This window comes from Parasteatoda tepidariorum, chromosome 1, assembly GCF_982258835.1.
Source record: "Parasteatoda tepidariorum strain Cologne lab strain chromosome 1, Ptep-v5.0, whole genome shotgun sequence".
Taxonomy (NCBI): Eukaryota; Metazoa; Arthropoda; class Arachnida; order Araneae; family Theridiidae; genus Parasteatoda; species Parasteatoda tepidariorum.
The window spans coordinates 39,281,302-39,304,510 of NC_141755.1; the positions used below are offsets into that span (position 1 = coordinate 39,281,302).

Consider the following 23,209-nt stretch of genomic DNA (forward strand, 5'->3'; position numbering starts at 1 on the left):
TTAAATAAAAGTTATGCATTCAATTACAAAAATGAAGAAAATGCAACAAATTTATCAGATATCAGGTTATCACGATATTCTTTTTCTGAGTTATATAGTCATTATGATAAAACAAGCGTTTTTATTTTCTTCTTTCAAATAATTTTTTCTACAACAGAAAACGATTTTCGTCACAATTTTATAAAAAAAGGGAGAAAAAAAACACTTTTACCTAGATAAAACATCAGATTCAAAAAGCTTGAACTTAACTTGAAAGCATTCTCTCTCAATTAGTTAACAATTATTCCTATCAGGATTGTCTGCTTTGATCATATCGGAACATTTTTCTCCAATCATGACGATTGGTGCTTCAGTATTTCCAGATACCTGATTCGGAATGATGGATCCATCTGCCACTCGCAAATTCCTTATTCCTTTAACCCTAAATTCATAAGTAAAAAAATCATTGAGATTTGCACTACATAAAATATTAAATGTGAGGAATAGAAATGTCCAAAGCAAAATTTGGCAGTACGATATGATACATTTCTGATCAAATTAACGGTAAAAAGTACCAGCTGATATAAATCTGATACTCCATGTTTTTCACTGTATTTACCGTAAAATCACCAAATCACTGTATTTAAATAAATATAATTGTAAAAATTACGGTATCAAACTTTTCGGTAAAAATAGATTTAGCAGATGTTGCTCGCTCCAAAAGTGCCAGTGCTTTTTACTGTAATTGGATTCAATTTTTTTTACAGTTTACAGTTTTAAAAATGAATTAAATGATGCAAAGGATTTTAGATATTGCTTAGATTTTTTTCTTAAGAGACTAGACCAAATTAGATACAGTTTTGCAAATAAAAATTATGAATACTTTAACATTTTTAAAGATTTAGACACTTAAAAACAGTATTTGCTCGTTCCTTAAAAGAATTTTTATAAACCCTTATCTTAAAAGAATTTTAAACACCTATTCAGTCATTTAAATGTTATTTTTAAAACTGTAATGGGATTCTTCAAATCTTTTTAGTTAGACATCATATTTTCAGATATGAAATGTTCTTCATAGTTCGGTAAGACACAAAGCTCAAATTTCTAATATATCTTCGGCTTTTTTAAAGCTAAAATAAATTAAAATTAAATTTGAAAAAAAAAGCAATTAAAATAAATTTTTGAAATTGCTTTTATTACCTATGTTTGTGAAAGAAAAAAGTACGTGTCTCAATTTTTGGTTGTGGAAAAATAATGCTAGAAATTTCTTTGTCATAATTTCATTGAGCATGGACTCATTCCATGATTTGGAATTTTCAATGAATTGACTTTTCAAGTTTAAATGAAGTATCTCTAATTATAGGAAAATCTAGTTGGTGGTGATGAAACTATGGTATTCAAAATTCGTTAACTTCCTTTAACTTCAATGGTCGAAAATGAAATTAAAAAACTTATCTTTTTGGAATTTCTGTCCTCGAAATTAGAATTTTTTAAATAAAATAGATAATGTAAATAATATGCAAAAGATTAAAAAAATAATAATTTTATAATCTTACTTTAACTGTGGATCGACAACTGTAGTTTTGTCATCGGCACTTCCCATTTTGCATGTACCAACTGGATGGTACAGATTGAATGTGTAACCAATAGCTATACATCTTAAGTACTCCGGAGAATAATACGTACTGTTTGCTTCAAATTGTTCGCATCCAGGAAATTTCGTTTCAAATAATTTTGCACCAATTTCCTTGAAAGCATTCGTTTTAGTGACAATATCCACATTTTCTTGCAGCACTGTAATAAGGAAAAGATAGAATTAAGTGTTTTGATTTGTAAATTATCTTTTGAAGGACTAAATGAAATATAGATTTAAAACTTTGTTTTGAAACGGTACATTCAACTGAATTGTACTATATATAAATAAATTACACATAAATAAATTACATGAAATGTCCAAAACTAATTCTTTCAGAAATTCCGTTATAAAATCGTTTAAAACGATCCGATTTTATATACAAGAATTGCTAAATTTCTTAAAGTAATCAGCATCTGAATTTTAAAAAAATGCTTTTAAATTTGAATGCCATCGAAGAAAATGTTTCATAATTTTTTTTTCTCGTCAAGATCACTTGAAAAATTTTTTTAATACAGATCATAAATATTAATAATTATTCTGTGAATAAAATTTTTTTCAGTTGAAATTAATCGTCTTTAGTTCAAAAATGTAATCATTGTCTAGTTCAGTCTATAATATAAACAATTTATGAGGTATCTATTCACGCTACCCTACAAAAAAGAAACACGTTTAGTTTCTGTCGTTTTTTTTTCTTTTCAAATTTCTCATGAAATACTAAGATAAAATACTAAGATTTTATACTAAGATTACTATGGGTCAATATTAATACCGAATTAATACCGATACCAATATTAATACCTAAGATTATACTATTTTATACTAAGATATACTAAAAATACTAAGATTTTATAACTTTTGAGGTGTTCAAGTAATGCGATTTCTCATATTTATCAAAAAAGTTTAAAGCTTTCAAAATTTTAAAGGAACAAGCAATAAACTTCGTTCGGGAAACACTCTATGTCAGAAAATGCACCTATAAACTTGCAATTCGTATCGATTACTTTGGTTTTCAAATGCAATAACTGTTTAAACTTTCATATTCCCAGCTTAAATGTTCATGGTGATATGCATATTCAATAGCAAAAGATACTACCCTATAATAATTGATTGAACAGAGAGGTATAAGAGAAGAAAAAGCGCAAAATAAAACGTAATTTAATAAGGCATAATTCCTCCTATTGCCATTTTTAATGAATCTTACTTCATGATACAAATTGAAAAGTGTGAAAAACACCATATCATTCCAAACTTCTTTTCAGAGATTATAAAAACTGTTTGGAAAAGTGCTCTAGTATTTTTTCATAAAGCACCAAATAAGATTCAAAACAGAATTACGTAATGTTTTCCACTCATGCACAGTATGAAAGAATTATTATATAGTGTGCAATTTCCAACGATTTTTTTCAAATTTCAAGTAATTAAAAAATATTCCAAGAAAATTTTGTTGACTATTTCTACTATTACAGTAAAAAAGCATAGAGCAAAAAATTTTGTTTTTTTATGAAATAGTTCATATCTCTATGAATTAATTCAGTCAAACATTTATTGCATATGATAACCAAAGTAGTTGATACAAGGTAAAAGCTTATTGCTATACTTTTAAGAAAAGGTGTTCAAAAACACCATTTTTCATTCTTAATTCATTGCCGGTCCCATGATTAGCTGACAGCTTCAAACCTAATTGATACGTATGAGAAACTGCATCATTTAACACCTCTCAATTTATAAAACAATTATCGAGGTATTTCTTGAGAAATTTTAAAAAATTTTAAAAACAAAAGTGTTTAAAAACTTAAAGTATCCATTATTGTAGGGTAATGTATACATTTTGAGAATTCGAAAAACCTTACTTAACCCTTTTTTGACAAAATGAAAGTTTCTGATAAAAATATTATTAAATGTCATGAAATCAACAAATCTAAAAATGCGTAAGACTTAGGATATTAAAGCATATTTCAGACTTTTAAACACCCACTTTGGTAAATCTTTGGTTTTACCTGGAGAAATTAGGTTTTATCAGACTTTGGGCTTTTACAGTGACACATAATTCACTTTTTGAAAGGACTGATTTCGTATTTCATCTTGACGTAAGTTGATTTCATACGTAGCAGTTTAATTATTTTATATGCTCTCTATTGAAGAGGATGCTTCCATTGGCAAAATTTACTACATTATAATAATTGTAACGTCATTGCATATTTTAATAATAAATTCAAATTTTTCCATTAAGTAAAAAGTTAAAGTTAGTTTTCCTAGCAAAGCTACTTTTTTCCTCCTTGCAATGTAGATAAACTTTATTTTTATGTTTACCTGCCTGTACTCGGTCAATGTCGCTTGCGTTTGCGAAAGTGTTAGGATCTATGAGAGGATAATCATTAGGATTTGCTGTATCAAGCCTTACAGTTCCTCTGCTGAAAGGTCTCAGGAAGCATGAGAACATCGTGAAAGTATGCTTTCCCAGATATGGAAGGTAGACCTGATTGATCACCTATCCAAAGAAAAATATGACATGAATATATTTCAGAAAGCTATAATATTACTTTATAATATTACGCTAAAATTTTAAGCCAGAAAAATCAATGAATTTTCAAGATATTTCTTATACATTACTTTAATTAATGACAATTTCTTTGTAGAAGTAAAAAACCATAGTATTGTTTGACATTTGAAGGCTGCAGAGTTTAAAGATAATTTCATATCCTTAGCTGTTGTTATAATAAAAAGTCGATTTCTTTTTTTTTCTTATTAAGTTGCTTAAGTCATGTATAACAAAGTCTACAATAGTGAAGACTTCGGGAGGGAAAAGTAATAATCCTCTTCTTACAAAAACTTCCACTTTAATACCGTAAATAATATCCAACAAGAGTTTCCTTGCTACTTAAGTAATTTTTTTAGCAATAACTAATATTTCTAATATATGTAATAGTTTTGAATGATGGAATTTAATAATCTATGAAAATATATTATTGTCAAACAATAATATTCTATATTATTATCTCCCTATATCTGTTTATCTCTAAACTTCAAAAATAAAGGTTATCACTTTTTTAACCTCAAGTCCCTCAGCTCGCAATCTGTCTCGATAATTTACAAATTTTATTTATTAATTCTGAGTTTACAACAAAAAAAAAGATAGTTATCATTTTCTATTAAGGATTCAAATAAAATTGCGTCAGAGCTAATAATGTTTTATAATTTTAAATTAGACATAATAAGTATACTTTTTGCGGAATACCCAACAAATGTCCGGATACTAATCCTGCATCAGACGTAGGTGAGAAAGCTTCTAAATGAATCTCTAAATCAGGCCAATCAAGAGAAGGATCATTGAATTTAGAATTGACCCAAGCTTGACCTTCTATACCATTGAAGCTAGCAAAAGGCCCTGCAATTTAAATAAAAGTTAGTGCTGATGAAAGTTGTATAATCAGATTGCAGTAAAACTGCATTAAAAGTCTATAATTATGGCCTATAATATGATCTATAATTATGGTCCATAATAATTATATTTGCCATTTAGCCTTTTTTTTTTGTTTAATCTATTATTATATCTCACTTCAACTTCCATTCTATAAAAAAAGATTTAAATATTTACATTTCGACTATTGTTTAAAAAAATTAGTTTTCCGTTTTTTCGACAGTTCTAACCGTGTAACACTTTATTTAGTCATTTCACGCCCGAATCTTTAGATGGATAATTTTTTACAGTGATTGTCTTTCATAATAATAATATTATTATTACCTTAATACTTAACAAATGAGCAGAAAAAAATTGCCTAGGTTCAAAGTTAAGGTGTAAAAAGTTAAAAAGCTTCTGTTTATGAAACAGTTTATAAATATTAGAGATTTTTTTTTCAAAGTATATTTGTTTTTAAGCAATTGACTGTAAAATTAAATTATATTAAATAAAGGAAGAAAAATTTTTAGCTGTAAAAGCTGCGCTTCCAAAAACTCCCTTCAAATCATTACTGAGAATCAAATTCTGTTGCTTGAACGTTTGGAAAGTTAAAAATTAGAGAAGTAACCGTGAGAGGCTTTCGTGGTTTTCCTCTCCATGTAAAGCAACTGTTGGTCAGTTCCATGAAAAATTTCTCCCAATACTTGATCCAGGAGATCCCTTGTTTTTTGGATTGGGCTCAAAATTACAAGGCTACGGAGTTGAACATTAGTTGTCATAAACCCAAAAACATTGATTCGGCTGTTCAACAACGGTTATAAAATAAATAACATATATTGAAGAATTATTTGACAGATTTAGCTCTTTTATCTCACCTGTTCCCTTTGAATTGTAATCAATCAGACTACCAATTGGTCTGCTAAAAATTTGTTGAATTGTATCTTTTGATCCTGTTGCTTCAAAATTCAAGAAAAAAGTACCTACATGATCTTGATAATTGTCTCCTACAGGTAAATCTTCAATTACTGGTATCTGAAAGGAAAAAGTTCAAATTAGACGTCAGCTTTAAACGTCAGCAATCACGAAATTTGAGGCAAAGAAAAATATAAAATTTTAAGTTATTGATTAATGTAAATATTTACTTCGGACGAAATATATGAAATTTATGAAATTTCCTTTAATTCTATAACTATTAGTTGCCTTAGCATGAAGAAATAAAATTTGTTAGGAGCTTTGAATGTGAACCGTCACTTTAGCATAACATAACACTGAAAATATTTATAATTTATTAAGAGAAAAACTTCTGCAAAAAAAAGAGAAAAAAACTACAGGCATAAAGCAATTAGTCATAAACTTATATTTTCTTACGTAAAAAGCATACCTCATTATAAATAGCTACAATTTTTTTGTAATTTTTTATAAATATGTACTTATTTACGATTCGGAACTTATAGCAGCAGATTTTTACCATCAATTTGCTCAATCATTTAACTGCAATTACATGAATTATGTATTTTTAAAATACTGTATTTAAATCTGTACAAAGCGCTTGTTCTCGCTGGCCCTTTAGTTATCTTTCAAATGGCTTTCAAAAATTCTTTCACTCGGATCTATTTCCCATTGGCCTCACAAATGTCAAAATTGCTACTCTCTAATCATTACCCAGAGGGCACTGTGGCTAAGCCACGAAGCTGGAGTACCATCGCCCACGTCATACAAGCACAAATCGCTTATAGAGCGGGTCACACAACCACACAAAAGAAAGGACATAGAACACAAAGAGAAAAAGAAAGTTACATACATGACTACGGTGGGATTCGAACCCACAACCGCTGGCCCCGTAGTCTTTCGGAAAAGTAAAATAAATATAAAATAGTTAAAACAGGCTCACCCCTTTTGCCTCGAGGTGTTTCCTGGGACCGATTCCTGAAAGCATCAGAAGTTGAAGAGAATTTATGGTTCCTCCGCTCACAATAACTTCTTTGTTAATATGAACTTCATGATCTTTTCCATCTTTTTGGAATTTCACTCCGTATGCATTCTTATTTCTGTCTATTAATACCTATAAACAATAATCATATGTATATGTTAATTAGCAATCAATTTAAGTATGCATTTTTTATCAATTTCATTAAGACTGTTTTTAGAAGTCTCAATTTTTACACGAAATAACGTATATTATAAAACTCTTATTGAATGATTGTTATTGACCACTAAATTAAATCATGTCCATGCCCGAACAATGTTCTTAAGGATAGTTACAAAAATTACTGAAAATGTTGATGTGAATAAAAGACAACATTTTCTAAAACTTAAAAGCGTGTATGAACTATTTATGAACTTTTTTAAAGCTTATTAAAAAGTTACCGAAACGCTACATTGTTTGAACCCATGAAATGTTAAAAAATATGGGAATTGTTCATTGATTTTATGAATTTTCATCCAGCCAAATTCTTAAATTTTAGTAAAGTTGAATAATTTTCGAAATATTAGAGTTGTCTTTTCTAAAGATGACTTGCGGTAACTGCAATGTATGTATAATTTTAAGTTATAACTTTTATTTCAGTTTAAGTAACTAAACTTAAGCATTCCCTTCTTCATGAAAGAGTTTCGAAAAACACCATTAAGTAGGCCTGTTACCACCAAAAACTAAAAAAACATTTTTACACCAACATTAAACTGATTTTGCTTATTTCGTACCTTTGTGACTAAAGCATCAGTAACAATGTCTAAATTCGGACGATCTTGTGCAGGTATTAGAAAGGCTTTGGATGTGGTGCATCTTCGACCATTTCTCAAAAATCCTTGTATTTTATAAAATCCTTTACAGAAAAAGAAATAATAATTAATTCGATTCGTTATAGCTTTATTAAAAATATACAAAGAAAAATAATTATGTGAATTACCGGTTTGCTTTTCTCCATTAATGTCTCTATATTCATATCCACGTTCGGCAGCTGCTTTTCTCCATGCTTCCATCAGTGGAGTGCTCCACTGGGCACTTTGAATTGTCAGGGGACCACTTGTGTTATGGTAACCTTAAATGATAAAAGTAGTTCTTTTGTATTTAAAAATATTCCATGAAGCAACAGCATACAACAGCAAGTATACGCACAAAGGAGCTACTAAATAAAATTATAAAAGTATTACTTAAATTTTCGATCTAGTCAAAAGCAATCAGATTAATAGTAAATACTTAAGAATCACGATTTATCACTGTTATACTTTAAAATTTCATTCTTTTTGACTCATTCCTTGCTGAGAGAGTAGAAATTTACTCTTTTGTATATATGTGAAAAGTATCTTTTTGAATCGTAGTATCTATGTCTTTAAACTTAGAAATTCTGGTACATAACTACTACTTTTCACTGTAAAATGAGTAAAAATGTATCAATATAGCTCCGAATCAAATAATTGTCAAATAATAGTCGCCGCATGGCATGATGTGTCATTACTGTGGCAACACTATAAAGCTTCCTAACTCCTACTGGGCTAAGGCGCACAGCTATGGTACCTAGAGCGTCCTACCGAAAATCCGGAGGTCCTTTGTTCGAATCCTCTCTACATTCAACAAACAAATCTCTCTCGCATTTTTCCACCCACATCACTTCTGAAACTGCAATTTTCTCTAAAATGAAGTTCATTTGTGAACACATAGGAATTTCGAATTCGACTATTTTGACTCAATTTCGCTCGATTTTGAGAAACCCTTTTTCACCAAGTTGAGTAAGAAATAAAATTGTATCGGATTCGTACTGATCTTATGATTTCGGATGAAACTAAAAATATAGATATTATAGTAGATACAAATTTATGATCCCTCCGAAATTAGAAATTTGTTTCTGCTGCAACAAAATTAAAAAAGCTAAAAACAAAAGTTTTTTTCTTTTTGGAACAAAGTTAATATTTCATAAAATTGCTTACAGAGAAAAGAAGCAGTGAAATGCGGATTTGGAATTCGTTACCTTCATTTCGCTTATTAGTAAGTTGTATAGTACTATTGTTGATTCTTATAGTTACTGTAAATAAATTATTCAACTAACATTTTCGAAATCAACATGCCACACGTAAAAAAAAAATACTATTATCAATTTAAACTACGCTGTTAAAAAGATTTGGGCATGAAATATGAAAATATCGTCCGAATTTGTTACAAGATATCATTGCCCAAGCAACAAATATAAGAAAAAAGTTTATTAGAAAACGAAATATGCATACAAAATTTTTACTCTTGGAAGTTAGATGGAGTACTTTCCACTGTGGTCATCTTTCTCACCACGTGTCTATTTTAACTATATTGTTTTCTTATTGGACAAAAGTTTCAAGCTGAATTGCTAGGACAAATGTTGTGAGCAGTGGTCTTAGCAGCAGTATTTTGTTGGAATGTACTTCATATTGCATATTACGTTTTTGTTTTACTTGAACCAATTGCTGTTTGTAAAAATTGAATGACGTTATATATATATAGAAGGACAACACTAAATTTTCTTCTCTTGTTTTTATCTCGGATTTTTAGTTAGTTATTCAGGGCTTTTTTCCTACAACTCAGTCAAATTTTAAGACTTTGCATTTTTTTAAATTTTTTTCTTATGTATGAATGGACAATCAGATTGAACCATATTGTCGAAGAAAGAAGCAAGTTGTTAATTGAGCAATTACGATATTAATTATTCAAGTGATCGAATAACTAATATTACACTCGCTCCTGTGATAATATTTAGTTACGTAATTATATCACACAACTTAGACGGAATCATGATTCAACTTCTTACCGCGAATCCAGCTAATTCGCACAGTACTGGAAGTCAACATTTACTCATTTTTTTACTCAGAGAACAACTTCTTTCTTTATATTTCTACAAATTTTATTCATACCATCTGCAACGATCTTTGGATCTGTGTTGCCTTCAGATTTGAGAAAGTATGGATAGACATCTTTCCAGGACCATCCGGTAGCTCCTTGCTTTGCCCAACCATCGTAATCACGGCGGTTTCCTCTCACGTACATAAAATAATTCAACAAAGTTGACCCTCCTAATCCTTTGCCTCTTGGAGTTACCATTTGCTGTAAAAGCTTAAGCGTTAGGAAGGCATATTAAAAAAACAATAAAATTGCGTTGTTAAATCTATGAAACAAAACAATCACACTATAGAGACCATACAATGATTTAATACTGTCTCTGTTTATTGTATTTCTAAACAGCAATTTTATACTAAACTACTAATTTCATTTTTAAATAAGAATTTGAAAGTTTAAAATGGTTGTTTGTAAAGAACCTTTAGGTCTAAACTCTGTGCTGGTAGTAAGCTATGGATGTATAAAGAGTTCACTTAAAACCTTTTCAGGTACTCGCATGTATTATTGTGTATCGGGCAATTGATGAGTTGCATAAACATTTGAAGTTCCATTAAAGGAGTTAAAATTACCATGTAAATTAAACTTAAAACTTAAAGACTTAATGAAAAAGTTACTCGAAGTTTTTAAAAAACTTTTATGCTTATACGTTCAATTATGTTATGGTTGAGAACGTTTTTTCTTTTTTTGTTTTAAACCATAACTGCTAAGCTTTCTATGTTAAAATAATGTGTAAAGTGCTTTTACACATTATTTACAATTAAAAATGCATGTGTTTTTAAGCCAAGTGTTTTTCTTACGTTATTTAATTTTTAAAAAAATTTAATTCTGTTATTTTAGATTCAAATTAAAAGTTTTATGTGTAATAATGTATCACGTACGTTAGATAAGCATTTTAATTCACCAAGTTAAATAATAATGTTAATTTGGCCGCTAGTTTGCCTCAGTTGAAAAAAAATTGTTTTGTATCCTTATCAAATTATATTGCTGTACGATAGCTAGTTAAACAACTTAAATTTAGTTATTCGAAACATATTCACTTACGCGATTAAGTAGAAATAGGGCTCCCCTCTTTTGTGGTACAGTTTTGTATCCCCAATCATTAGGGCTATTTTGAGTAAAAAATGAAAAGGATGGTACTTCTGTTAGTGGAATGGCTTTTGGACCGGCTTCAAGAAGTAGTACTGATACACAACGATCTTCAGAAAGCCGAGCTGCTATCACAGAACCTGCTGCTCCTGCTCCAACTAAGGAAAGAAATTAGCTATTAAAATATCATTAACCGTCTTTTTTTTTTACCCTTTTACATTTAATACTGATGTTAAACAACACACTTCTGATGATTTTTTCTACTAAATTTTACTCAAGACTATCTAAATATCTCTGTCTGAAATATATAAACTCTTTGGAAGTGAACTTAAAGACAGCAATCACTAATATCTCTTTCTTTAACTATTCACGGAAATTCCTCAGCGAGATTAGTGAATTGAAATAAAGCAGAGGGTGTATATGTCACTTTATTAATTTTGAATGAAGTTTGACTTTTATATATTTGTTTATTTATCAAAAGAATCACCTAAGTAACATCTAACTCCTTCAATTGCAAGAAAAAATTATTTTTATGAATATAATAGAATTCAACTGGAAAAAAAATTTAAACTAATTAATTTAAAAAATTTTAAAAATTATCTAAAAGATTATGGTACAAAAGTAAACATTTTTTAACACGGCAGTTTTTAAGCAATTGATTGAGTATTAAAATTTCAAATAAAAAAGAATACTCTAATTATTACATCTTTTCTCTTATTATTTCATAATTTCATACGTAAAGGAAAAAAAAACTGCAGATAGAAATATTACTTACCTACTATGTAATCATACTTCGATTTAAAATTATTTGTTGTTTTTGGATTATAAATAGCTAACGTGATTAAGAGGGGGATAATAATCCTAATCAATGGAGGTACAGTCACTGATGTGACTGATGATACAGCATTTCCAATTAGATTGCCCATTTTCGATTCTCATGAGTAGCATCTGATAATATGAATTTGTTCCTTTCCTTTGAAAGCTCTAAATATATGAAATAACGTATAAAATATGATACTGAAGTATAATTCATTAACATTCTCTTATTTCATGTCCTCCACAATACTTAAAGTGAAATATTTTAGCTGTTAATTATGTAGAAATTCGAAGGAACTATTAAACAGGGCATTGACCAATACACCAAGTGTTGAGCACACGTGTCTTTTGAATTAAAATGTTGATTTCGAAAGTAAATTCGAAATTCTCCATATTTTAGTTGGCAGTTTATGTCTTAACATCACAGATTGAAGTTAAACATCGTTTTCTTCATGGGTTGAAAATTATTTGCATTTAGTTGCTGTTTGAGTACAAAATTTGTCCAGCTGTAAAATTTAATTTGCGATGCTGAAATATTTTTAAATTCTCAGTAGAATTACTTTAACGGTGTTGAAATCTGTGGTGTATATTTTTGAAGTCTTTTTCCTGTTAAACAAAACGAATTACAAATTATGACAAAATCAAGTAAATTATTTGACAAAGATTAAGGAAAAGGCAGCTGAAACAACTACCAATTGTTGATTTTCCATTATCGAATGCCGTTTAAACAATTCCGTAAAAAAGTCACTGCTCATACTTTATAATCATTTAATAGAAAACATTCTGTATAAAGTCCTTTAACCTAGTGGTCCTTAACCGTTGGTCTGCAGACCTGTATTGGTCTGTGGATCAAATGGTGCCGGGACACCCAAGAAACACTAATCCATTTTTCCATTTCCATTTAACCATTTCCATTTTTGAATTTCCATTTTTGCATTTACATTTTTACGTTTAAATTTTTACATTTACATTTCTACATTTACATTTTTCCTTTTTATTTAATGTATCGTATTTTTTTATTTTTTACGATTTTGTACGACTTTTTAAGGACGAGAAGTTAACTGGGAGCTAAAGACGTCACCTAAAGCTGCACCAACACCACCGCGTATAATTATATTTTGTTTTGTAGGCTTGTTTAAATACAATTAAGAAAAAATTCCTAAATCAAAACCATCTGAAATATAAGCAATCAACGTCCGCCCCTCTCGGCCGGTTGTGATAAAACTGTCAAACATTGAACGGTTCACGGCAATTAAAAGGTTGAGGAGAATTGCTTTAGTCCATTAACTTACTAATATTTTTTCAGAAAGGTTAAACACCATTTAATAAATCTATTTTTTTTCAACAGTTTATAAACATATCATGCCAATGGGTAAGCTATTACATTTTCAATGATAAAAAATTAGTGAAAAATTGATTCATGTACAGTACTAATAGTATCGGATCTATCATTGAAATTCATTAAAATAAGAATCTTTTTTACTCAGAAAAATGTTCTACTTCCTCTATATTGTAACGAATTTGCAAAGATGTGTGCAATTTTGTACATATTCTTTTGTTATGAGGCTAAATATCTCCCTCTATATTGTAACGAATTTGCAAAGATGTGTGCAATTTTGTACATATTCTTTTGTTATGAGGCTAAATATCTCAGACGGACTTAGAATAAACAGTTGAATTAGAGATTTCGTTAGAAAGTCGCGTTATTCTAGCATAATTTAGAAAGAAAATAACGCCGATATCTTTCTGATTAAAGTCTCAGTTTTTCGACATTTTTGCCGACTTGGCGATAATTTTGGTGACTAAATGACTGTTCTGGAAATTTCGAGTTTCAAACAGATAGCCGACAGGACCGACATTCATGGAGTTAGGCGAGAATCGTTTAGAACGGTATGTTAAGTTCCGGGGTCGCCAAGCTAATATAAATAATGTACTTCGCAGAGAGTAGAGTAGAGATTATTAGGCTGTTTTTGATTGCAATAGTGTCCTGTTTTGCAAGTCTCTAGAGAGTTCATTGAATTATCTAGTTTTTAAAGCCTATGTTATTGTGTACTGCACTGTTAGAAATACATAGTTAGAAATAGTACATAGAAATAGCGCTCCATATTTCTGAAAGATTCTGATACTTGTTTACCTGTTACTCGATACCTGTTACTTTTTTTATCTATATAATTTCTGCATTTCGCAATAGTACAAGCCGTTCTTCGTAGTACTAACAGCACATTTCAGTCAACTGTTAATTTATGAGCAAATTGTCAAATATTTTTTTTTTATTTTTTCCGGTAATATAACTCTTGTCGATTTTTCAATCACAATATTTTTTTTAAAAAAGTGTCATTAATATCATTGAATTATCTGCTAAGAAGTGTATATATATATATATATATATATATATATATATATATATATATATATATATATATATATATATATATATATATATATATATATATATATATATATATATATATATATATACGAGGGTTGTAAATTAAATAGTGGCAACTTAACCTTGAAACTCACAGAAGGGCGGGCATGCGTAAATAGGGTATGGGTGGGGGGGAGGTGGCACTGTTGTCGATGTGTAGAGTGCAAAAAAAAAGTCGATTTGCTTAGAAGGGTAGTTGTTGTGTGGCGTTAAAGTGAGGAGTTTCTTTTCCATCGCTCTAAAGCATGTTTTCAAAAGGTGATCAGCTGTCGTGACTTACAATCGAGGTTGCCCGTGGAAAAATGCAGCAGAATGCTAGCGAGGATTAGTGGAAGCCTGTGGAGCAAATGTTTTACCGTATAGGACAGTAGAACGAAGGGTTCAAGCATCTCGTTGTTTTTCGTCATTAAGCCTTTTCACAACATGCTTTAGAGCGATGGAAACGAAACTCCTCTCTTTAACGCCACGCAACAACTACCCTTCTAAGCAAATCAACTTTTTTTTGCACTCTACACATCGACAACAGTGCCACCTCCCCCCACCCACACCCTATTTACGCATGCCCGCCCTTCTGTGAGTTTCAAGGTTAAGTTGCCACTATTTAATTTACAACCCTCGCATATATATATATATATATATATATATATATATATATATATATATATATATATATATATATATATATATATATATATATATATATATATATATATATATGAAAGGGTAGCAGTCATGGTGAGTGATGTTAGGCCACGCAGATAGCAGTTGGAAGGCAAGAAATATTTTATTAGCTTCACATAGTATATTTAAGACATTTTCTAGCAAAGGCGGAGCTCAAAATCGCACTCAAAAACTGTGTGCTTAAGTTTTTATCTTAGGGAAAGTAGCAAAGGAATTTCCCTCTATTTTGTTATATTTGAGGGGAAAAGGGAAGTGATAAGGATTACTATTGGTTTATGAAAGAAATCTAGCGTTTCCCACACAGAGCATAGGGAGATATGTCCTGCTCTTAATTAAATGCATAGTTGAGCCAAAAATAGATTTAAGAACAGGATGTGGCTTTTAAAAGTGTGAGAAAGAATTTGGAATAGAATAATTAATTAGTAATAAAGTAGGAGTTGTTTTATAGCAAAGAAACTAACGTAAAAAGATTAATAGAAGCTTTTTATGTTACATCCCCCCTCGCCGAAAAATTTTAACTAACATCAAAAATTTTTTTAAAATTATCCCTTTGCAAAACTTTCCTTATGATGACACAATTAAAATAATAATATTTGTAATATCAACAAGATATAAAGTAACATGAATTATAAAAAAAAACACATTTGCACACTATGCAAAAAAAAAAGTTTCACACAGAGTTAGAGGAAGAAAAAAAATTTGAAGTAGCGCTACTATCGAAATGAAGTGTTAGATCTCCATTTTCAAAAATTTTTTGTGATTAAGTTTTCTCAGTCCTTCTTTATAATCACAGTAAATAAAGTTATTCCTCATACTAACACAATTAAAATAAACTTTTCACTTAAGACAAGAAAATCTATAAAAATTTCCTAAAAGATGTAAATATTCATATTCAATAACAAGAAAGATACAAAAATATGAAAATGCAAGTGATATGAGATATAAAAATACAAATTGACACTTTTTATCAAAAAAATTTTCAATATAAAATGTAAAAAAATTTTGACACAATGGTCTTTAATCTGAAGTTTAAGACTTCAGTATTTTTATTTCAATGAGAGAATAAAAAGTTTGATACTTGGTCTTTAATCTGAAGTTTAAGACTTCAGTGTTATATGGGGAAATTGTTTTGTTGGATTAGGGGCTGTATTCCCCAAAAGGAGGAAAACAGTCCCTATTCTCAACAATAATGTGCTGGAAGATCCTAGATTCAACAAGGTGCATAAGTATTTATTTTTTCGGTTTTCACCACAGAGAAAAACTACCATCGCTACCTACTAGATTTGGGTAAACATTGAACTTGAAGAAAATTTGAAAGGTCGGATCTTCCAGAAAAAAGGGGACCGCATGTTCCATTGAACTATGCGTATTGTCGTCATATTCGGTGTTTTTTAATTTTATTTCAACAATGAAAAATCATTAAATTCAATATAAAATATAATTAATTCTATTATTTAAACTATTACATGTTCGTGACATAATTCAAGTTTGTCAGGTGGGTGGTACCTTCGCAATTTTGATATATGAACTATTTCTGAATTTTCTTTATTATGAATATTCTTTTTATTTATTTTGCAATTAACATCAGAAATTTTTTCAAGAATTATATATGGACCGGAAAAAGTTGGTAAGTTTCCTAGTATTGGGGTATTTAAGATCTTCCTACATTACAGTATCATTTGGGGAAAATTCAATATGAGTGAATCTTGCATCATAATAAATTTTATTTTTCTCATGATATTGTTTAGTTCTTTCAACTGCAATTTTTCTTGCTTCTTCTATTGGTGGAAAAAATTCTTCAGATAAAGGATGATTAAATGGGACTGTGCCAAACATTAAAAAAGCTGGTGGGAATTTAGTTACTGAATGTGGAGTTAAATTGTATTCTTCGGTTACTTCTTTTAATAATTTTGGCCAAGGAACTTTTTTAGAAGAATCATTAATTTTGCATTTTAATTGTGTTACAATGGTTTGTCCTAAACGTTCAACTTTTCCATTAGTTTCGGGTCTATGGGCTGTAGTTAACAATTGTTTGATTTTGCTATGTTTAAGAAATTTTTTAAAGTGGGAAGAAGTAAACGCGGCATTTCTATCACTCAAAATACTTTTAGAGGTTTGAATTTGAAAAATTTGGTGCAAAAAATTAACATAAGTTTCCGTAGTTATTGATTTAGAGGCAAAAGACCACATATATCGAGTGTGATGATCAATTACTGAAGTTAAATATTTTTTGGTAGAATTATAATAATTAAAACCACCTACACTATCGATTGCAATTATTTCAAAAGGTTTGTCAACTGGGGGTATTTCCTGTAGTAATCCATATCTTTTTTGTCTAGATTTTTTATTAATTTGACACGTATGACAATGTTTGTTAAAATTTGAAATGTCCAATGTAATATTTTCCCAATAGTAAACAGGAGTAAGCAAATTAATAGTTTTTTGAATTCCCGGATGGCCAAATTTTTTATGAGTAATTTCAAGTAATTTATGCCTTAAAGAAAATGGAACAACAATTTTGGTAAAACCCTTTTTACGTAAACACAAAACATTATCTATTTTACTAAAATTTCCAGTTAAATTATCATTTTGTTGGGCTTCGCGAATTTCATCTAATTGCAAAAGATGTGAAAAATGGCTTACATTATTTAAATTAACATTACTATTGTGTTCAATATTGTCAGGAATATCTCGGGAAAACATGTCAGCTTCAAAGTTTAAGGTGCCTTTTGTGTATTTTATATCATAATCATACATACTTAATAGTAAAGACCAGCGGAACAACCTACCCTTCAGATTTTTTACATTTTTTAGCCAAACTAAAGCCGCATGATCTGTATGTATGGTAAATTTATTTCCAAATAAATAGTGATACAATTTGTTTAATGCATCAACAATAGCAAGACATTCCAGTTCTGTGATAGCATAATTTTTCTCATAGTCTCTAAGAGAACGAGAATCGAATGCTATTGGATGTAAGACACCTGAAACATCTGGCTGTTTCAAAATTGCTCCAACACCACTTTGACTTGCATCAACAAAAATATGACATGGTAATTTAGGATTAAATATTTTCAAAATAGGTTTACAAACTAAAGCATTTTTTAAAATTTCGAATGCTTCTTGACATTTGGGAGTCCAACACCAGGGTGTATTTTTCTTCAAGAGATTATTTAAAGGTGCTCTAATTTTAGCATAATTGTTTATAAATTTATTATACACATTTATTGAACCTAAAAATCGTTGAAGAGATTTAACATTAGTTGGAGGTTTCAAGTTTTTAATTGCTTCAATGTTATTGTTATCAGGAGTTACTATACCATGACATATTTCGTAACCCAAAAATTGAATTTTAGTTTGCAAAAAAGAACATTTAGAAGCTTTTAATTTTAAATTTTCAAATCTACATATTTCAAAAATTTCCTTTAGATGATTTAAATGTTCTTCAAAACTATTAGAATAAATTATGATATCATCAAAATAATTAGCTGCAAATGAAACTTTATGTTTAGTGAGTATTCTACGTATTGTTCTTTGAAAAATACTAGGGGCGTTCTTCCACCCAAATGGCAATCTTAACCATTCGTATAACTCACTATTGGTGACAAAAGCAAGTTTTTCAGTGTCCTCAGGGTTGATTGGAATTTACCAATAACCACTTACCATATCTAGCCTACTAAAATAAACACTATCGCCTAATTTATCTATAAGAGTTTCTATAAGAGGTAATGGTTCTGCATCCGATTTAGTGATTTGATTTAATTTTCTAAAGTCTATACACAATCTACTTTTTTTATTTTCATCTTTTTTATAAACTAAAGTTACTGGAGCAGAATAGGGAGAAGAGCTTTCTTTAATTATATTATGCTTTAACAATTCCTCAATTTGTTTATCTATTTCCTCTTGTTGTTTTGGGGAAGTTTTGTATGCTCGTAAGGATACTGGTAAGTCTGATGTTAATCTTACCCTTTGAGGTTCAATTCTTATTGTCCCTACATCATATTTATTTTTACCAAAAATATCTGAAAAATCTTCTAAAATTTCCTGAAGTTGGGAATTTTTTTCATCATCTTGAATTTGCACGATTCCGTCAACATGATTATGACAATGTTGTACACCATTACCACATTCAGTCTCGTGAACACTTGAAAATTCAAGATTATTTTCAGTTTTGCTATTTAAATCTTTATTAAGTCTACTTTTTGTTTTATTTTTCTTAGAATTCTCTTTGCTAACATTTTTCTTTTTACTATTCTTTTTTTTTATGCCCAAATTTTAATTTTCTTCCTTTCTTTTTGTTTTTCTTAGATTTGAAATTTTTTTCTTTTCTATCTACTTTCTTTTTTGGTACTTTTATTGCAAACATTAACCAGGATTTCAGGAAAAAAAATGTGTAAAAACAAATTGCTTTTATAATCCGAAAAAGTGATCAGTTTTCTCCGATTTTACATTACAACCCGTTTAACACAATTAATTATTAATTGAAATCCAAAACAAAGCTCTCAAATTCAATATGGTATTAGGTAAATCAGTTTTTTAAAATTTGACTGACCTAGCTATTTTCCTTATTTTTAATTTGAAGTGCAAGTTAGGTTAATTTGCAAATTACTTTTTGTTTGTTTTACATTAACAAAGTTTTTCCTTTCTTTTTGGACATTAAGTTTTTCAAAAACTTTAGTTGGGATGATATTTAGAGTACTACCTGTATCAATATTTAACAAGATAGTTTTATTTGTCATATTCGGGTATTTGTCACTTTTATAGTTATCATCTTTATTTTGTATGTATCCGGATACTATTAATTGTCAATTTCGTGGTTGGTCACTTTCTTGTTTATGCTGAGTTTGATTCTCAGTCATAAAAGAATTAGGTTTGCTTATACAGTTTTGGCCCCAATGATAAGCATTGGTTATACCAAGCTTATCACAGTATTTACATGGCTTAGGAGGCAACTCCTGGGAAGCCTGGGCGAAATGACTAGTTTGTTGTTTACTTTAATGAAACTTTTCATTTTGAATTTTAGGTCTAAATTGGGATTGTTGGTTATAACTTTGACTTGGCCGGGAAAAATTTTGATTTTGTCGAGGATTATAATTTGGATTACCCGAGTTGTTAAAGAATGGCCGCCTTGGTATCCAGCCTTGATATTGTGGCCTATACCCATTAAATTTGGATTCTGGTAATGTTTTAGTTTCAGTTTGGGGTAAGACCGTGGGTACATCATGTATTATTTTTGAAACAATTGTGAGCCATTCAATTGGGGTTTTGGGTTCTTTTAAAACCAAAAGTGTTTTAATTTGGGGAGGCAAACCTATAGATAGACCCTCAATTATATGATCATTACTTAAATTTATTTTTCGACTTAACTCTACCTTTTCAGTAAAATATGAATTTAGGTCATTAGCTTGCCCAGAAAATTTTAAATTTTGAAAATCGTTGAAGCCAAAGGGAGGTGAAAAATAATGTTCTTGAAAAATTTCAACTATTTCTTGATATGTCTTACAATTAAGGCAGTTATTAATATACAATTTCAAAGCTGAACCTTTAATGAATTTTTGAAAATTTTTAAATTTCCAATCGACATTTAATTTAGCATCGATAGTTAGTTTTTCGAAATGTTTGAGCCAGGCTGTGAATTGAACACCAATGTCAGGCTCAAAGATTAGTATGTCTGGGTTATCCTGTACATTTTGATCTGTACTTAATTTTTGTAAATTATCATTTACTTCATTTACAGAATTTTCTGCATTGCTTTTAGCGTTTTCATCCATGTTAAATTTGTAGTTTTTGCCACTCCGTAAGGGCATTCAAATAACCAAAATAAATTTCATTAACTAAATATAACATTTAGAAGGAAAAAAATTTAAATTTATGAATAGCACATATTTTGCTTTTTTAAACACCATAATAAAATAAAAATTTAAATTTTACTTCTACAATCAATATAATACACACTGTGATATATAATGCAATATAAAAAGAGATTCCTTAAATAATAATTAAAACTATAATCATACTGAATCATAAGTGAAAAAAAAATATGTGATAGCACTAAAATTTAATATCATTATTTAATTTAAACAAATAATATGATAAACCGTTGAATAATGCCATCAATAAATGGAACTGTTATCAAAATATAAATTAAATATAATATTACCGGAATAAATATTTGGAACAATAAACATAAAATTATATGTTCCTATTTCAAGATATGAGCGTAAATGATTCAAAAGTATTCACGTTTAAAAACTTAAACTGGTATAGAAAATTTTGAGTAAATACCAATCACATCTGTATTTAATCACCAATAAATCACTTCTAATATTTGATGAATCACGCGCACACGCGAGTGGAATCATATCCACCACTTGAGATCACATTTTTGGTCATCTTCCGTTCAAGGAAACACAGAAGAACACTCGAGAAAATCGCCGAAAAACGAAATCAATTCGATCATATGCTGAACCTTTATCAACCCTCAATGAGACCGACAAGCAGCAAGCAAGTAGGGCAACACAGCAAGCACTTGCTGTAAATCCGCAAGAAGCTAATTGTTGATAGTAACACACGGTAGGCGAAAATGAAACCAAAACAGCGAAGACATCAATTCTTTAACGGCGATTCCGGTACAACGGTAGAGGCAACGTCTGGACCCATTATGAAGGAAAGTCCCGAAATTCTCATTCTTTTAGTCAGGATATCTGTTTCACGAGCAACGCCGGCATCTCCTAAAACTTCATTCGATTATTTTCTTTCCTTTTATATTTATATACTTTTTACTTATTTGAAAAAAGCATTTTTTTTTTTAATGGAGTCAGTGAAAAAAAAAAGTGCCAAACCAACTGCAAAATTTATCCTGCAAGGCTTGAAAGGGTAGCAGTCATGGTGAGTGATGTTAGGCCACGCAGATAGCAGTTGGAAGGCAAAAAATATTTTATTTGCTTCACATAGTATATTTAAGACATTTTCTAGCAAAAGCGGAGCTCAAAATCGCACTCAAAAACTGTGTGCTTAAGTTTTTATCTTAGGGAAAGTAGCAAAGGAATTTCCCTTTATTTTGTTATATTTGAGGGGAAAAGGGAAGTGATAAGGATTACTATTGGTTTATGAAAGAAATCTAGCGTTTCCCACACAGAGCATAGGGAGATATGTCCTGCTCTTAATTAAATGCATAGTTGAGCCAAAAATAGATTTAAGAACAGGATGTGGCTTTTAAAAGTGTGAGAAAGAATTTGGAATAGAATAATTAATTAGTAATAAAGTAGGAGTTGTTTTATAGCAAAGAAACTAACGTAAAAAGATTAATAGAAGCTTTTTATGTTACATATATATATATATATATAATAAATAAATCTGATAATAATAAATAGATCTGATTTTGCTACTCGGTTTATAGGCCCCTTTTAATGTTTTTTCTTTTTATTTTATTTTATTTTCTGTTTTTACATGTTATCTTTACTTATTTTCACTTTTAATGATGTATTTTATTTGCTGTTATTTTTAAATAAAAATTTTTGAGTGCTCCTCACACTATTGTATTAATATATTTTGCTTTGGATTTATTGATACAATATCAGAAAGCACTCTGTTTTGCGGATATAATCGTGTGGGCTGAAGAAAAGATAATATCTTTTTTTCCGGTTTTTTTTCTCCGGTTTTTTAAATAAAATTTCATCCTTTTTTTTCTTTTTTTTCTTCTTAAACTGTTGTTTGTTATTTTTTTACTTATTATTTCCCCCCCTTTTTATCATATGTCTATTATTTTTCTTTGTTTTATTCCTCATTTTGAACTATATATATATATATATATATATATATATATATATATATATATATATATATATATATATATATATATATATATATATATATATATAGAGAGAGAGAGAGAGAGAGAGAGAGAGATAGCTAGATACATTCCCGAGATCATATTTATATTTCCTATAATTTTGTTTTAAAAATAACCGAATAATCATGTTTATCATTTGCGTTTGGTAATGTGATTTCTATAATAATAATTAGAAGAAAAAAAAGTAGAAAAAATAAAGAAAAATAATACTATAGTTAAATAAATTTTCTGATAATTTCATATAATTTATATAAATTTATATGAATAAATATATATCTGATAAAAAATTTATTTAGCCTCATTCTTACATTTATTTTTATTGTCTCAGTAAAACTAAGTAAAAATATTCAGAAATTTTTCCAAATTACCAATTTAAAAAGAAAAAAAAATTATTAATATTCATTGAAAAATGTTGCGACAATAAAAATAATTTTTTTCAATAATAAGAAAATTTTTATTTTTCAGATTTATGCTAA

At 29.1% G+C, this 23,209-nt stretch overlaps 2 protein-coding genes across 3 annotated transcripts in view; one reads left to right on the plus strand and one right to left on the minus strand.

Moving 5' to 3' along the window:
- LOC107438242 (growth arrest-specific protein 2) overlaps nucleotides 1-23,209 on the plus strand; it is a 193,436-nt gene that overhangs the window by 27,104 nt on the left and 143,123 nt on the right. The window lies entirely within an intron of this gene.
- On the minus strand, nucleotides 102-12,207 carry LOC107438235 (uncharacterized). The gene is made up of 11 exons (XM_016050464.5): nucleotides 11,732-12,207; nucleotides 10,912-11,114; nucleotides 9,888-10,077; nucleotides 7,919-8,050; nucleotides 7,713-7,834; nucleotides 6,904-7,074; nucleotides 5,888-6,044; nucleotides 4,837-5,000; nucleotides 3,926-4,103; nucleotides 1,536-1,773; nucleotides 102-421 (listed from the first exon to the last, which is right to left on the minus strand). The coding sequence occupies exons 1-11, from the start codon at nucleotides 11,880-11,882 to the stop codon at nucleotides 274-276; spliced, it is 1,854 nt and encodes a 617-aa protein (XP_015905950.4). The 5' UTR covers nucleotides 11,883-12,207; the 3' UTR covers nucleotides 102-273.

What these genes read in the sequence shown, in the direction of transcription:
- LOC107438235 (XM_016050464.5), bottom strand. Translation starts at nt 11,882, where the DNA reads ATGGGCAATCTAATTGGAAATGCTGTATCATCAGTCACATCAGTGACT. An exon ending in CCCTATTTCTACTTAATCGC is followed by an intron (nt 10,078 to 10,911) that starts GTAAGTGAATAT and finishes AAGCTTTTACAG; the next exon opens with CAAATGGTAACTCCAAGAGG. An exon ending in AACACCTCGAGGCAAAAGGG is followed by an intron (nt 6,045 to 6,903) that starts GTGAGCCTGTTT and finishes TTTTCCTTTCAG; the next exon opens with ATACCAGTAATTGAAGATTT.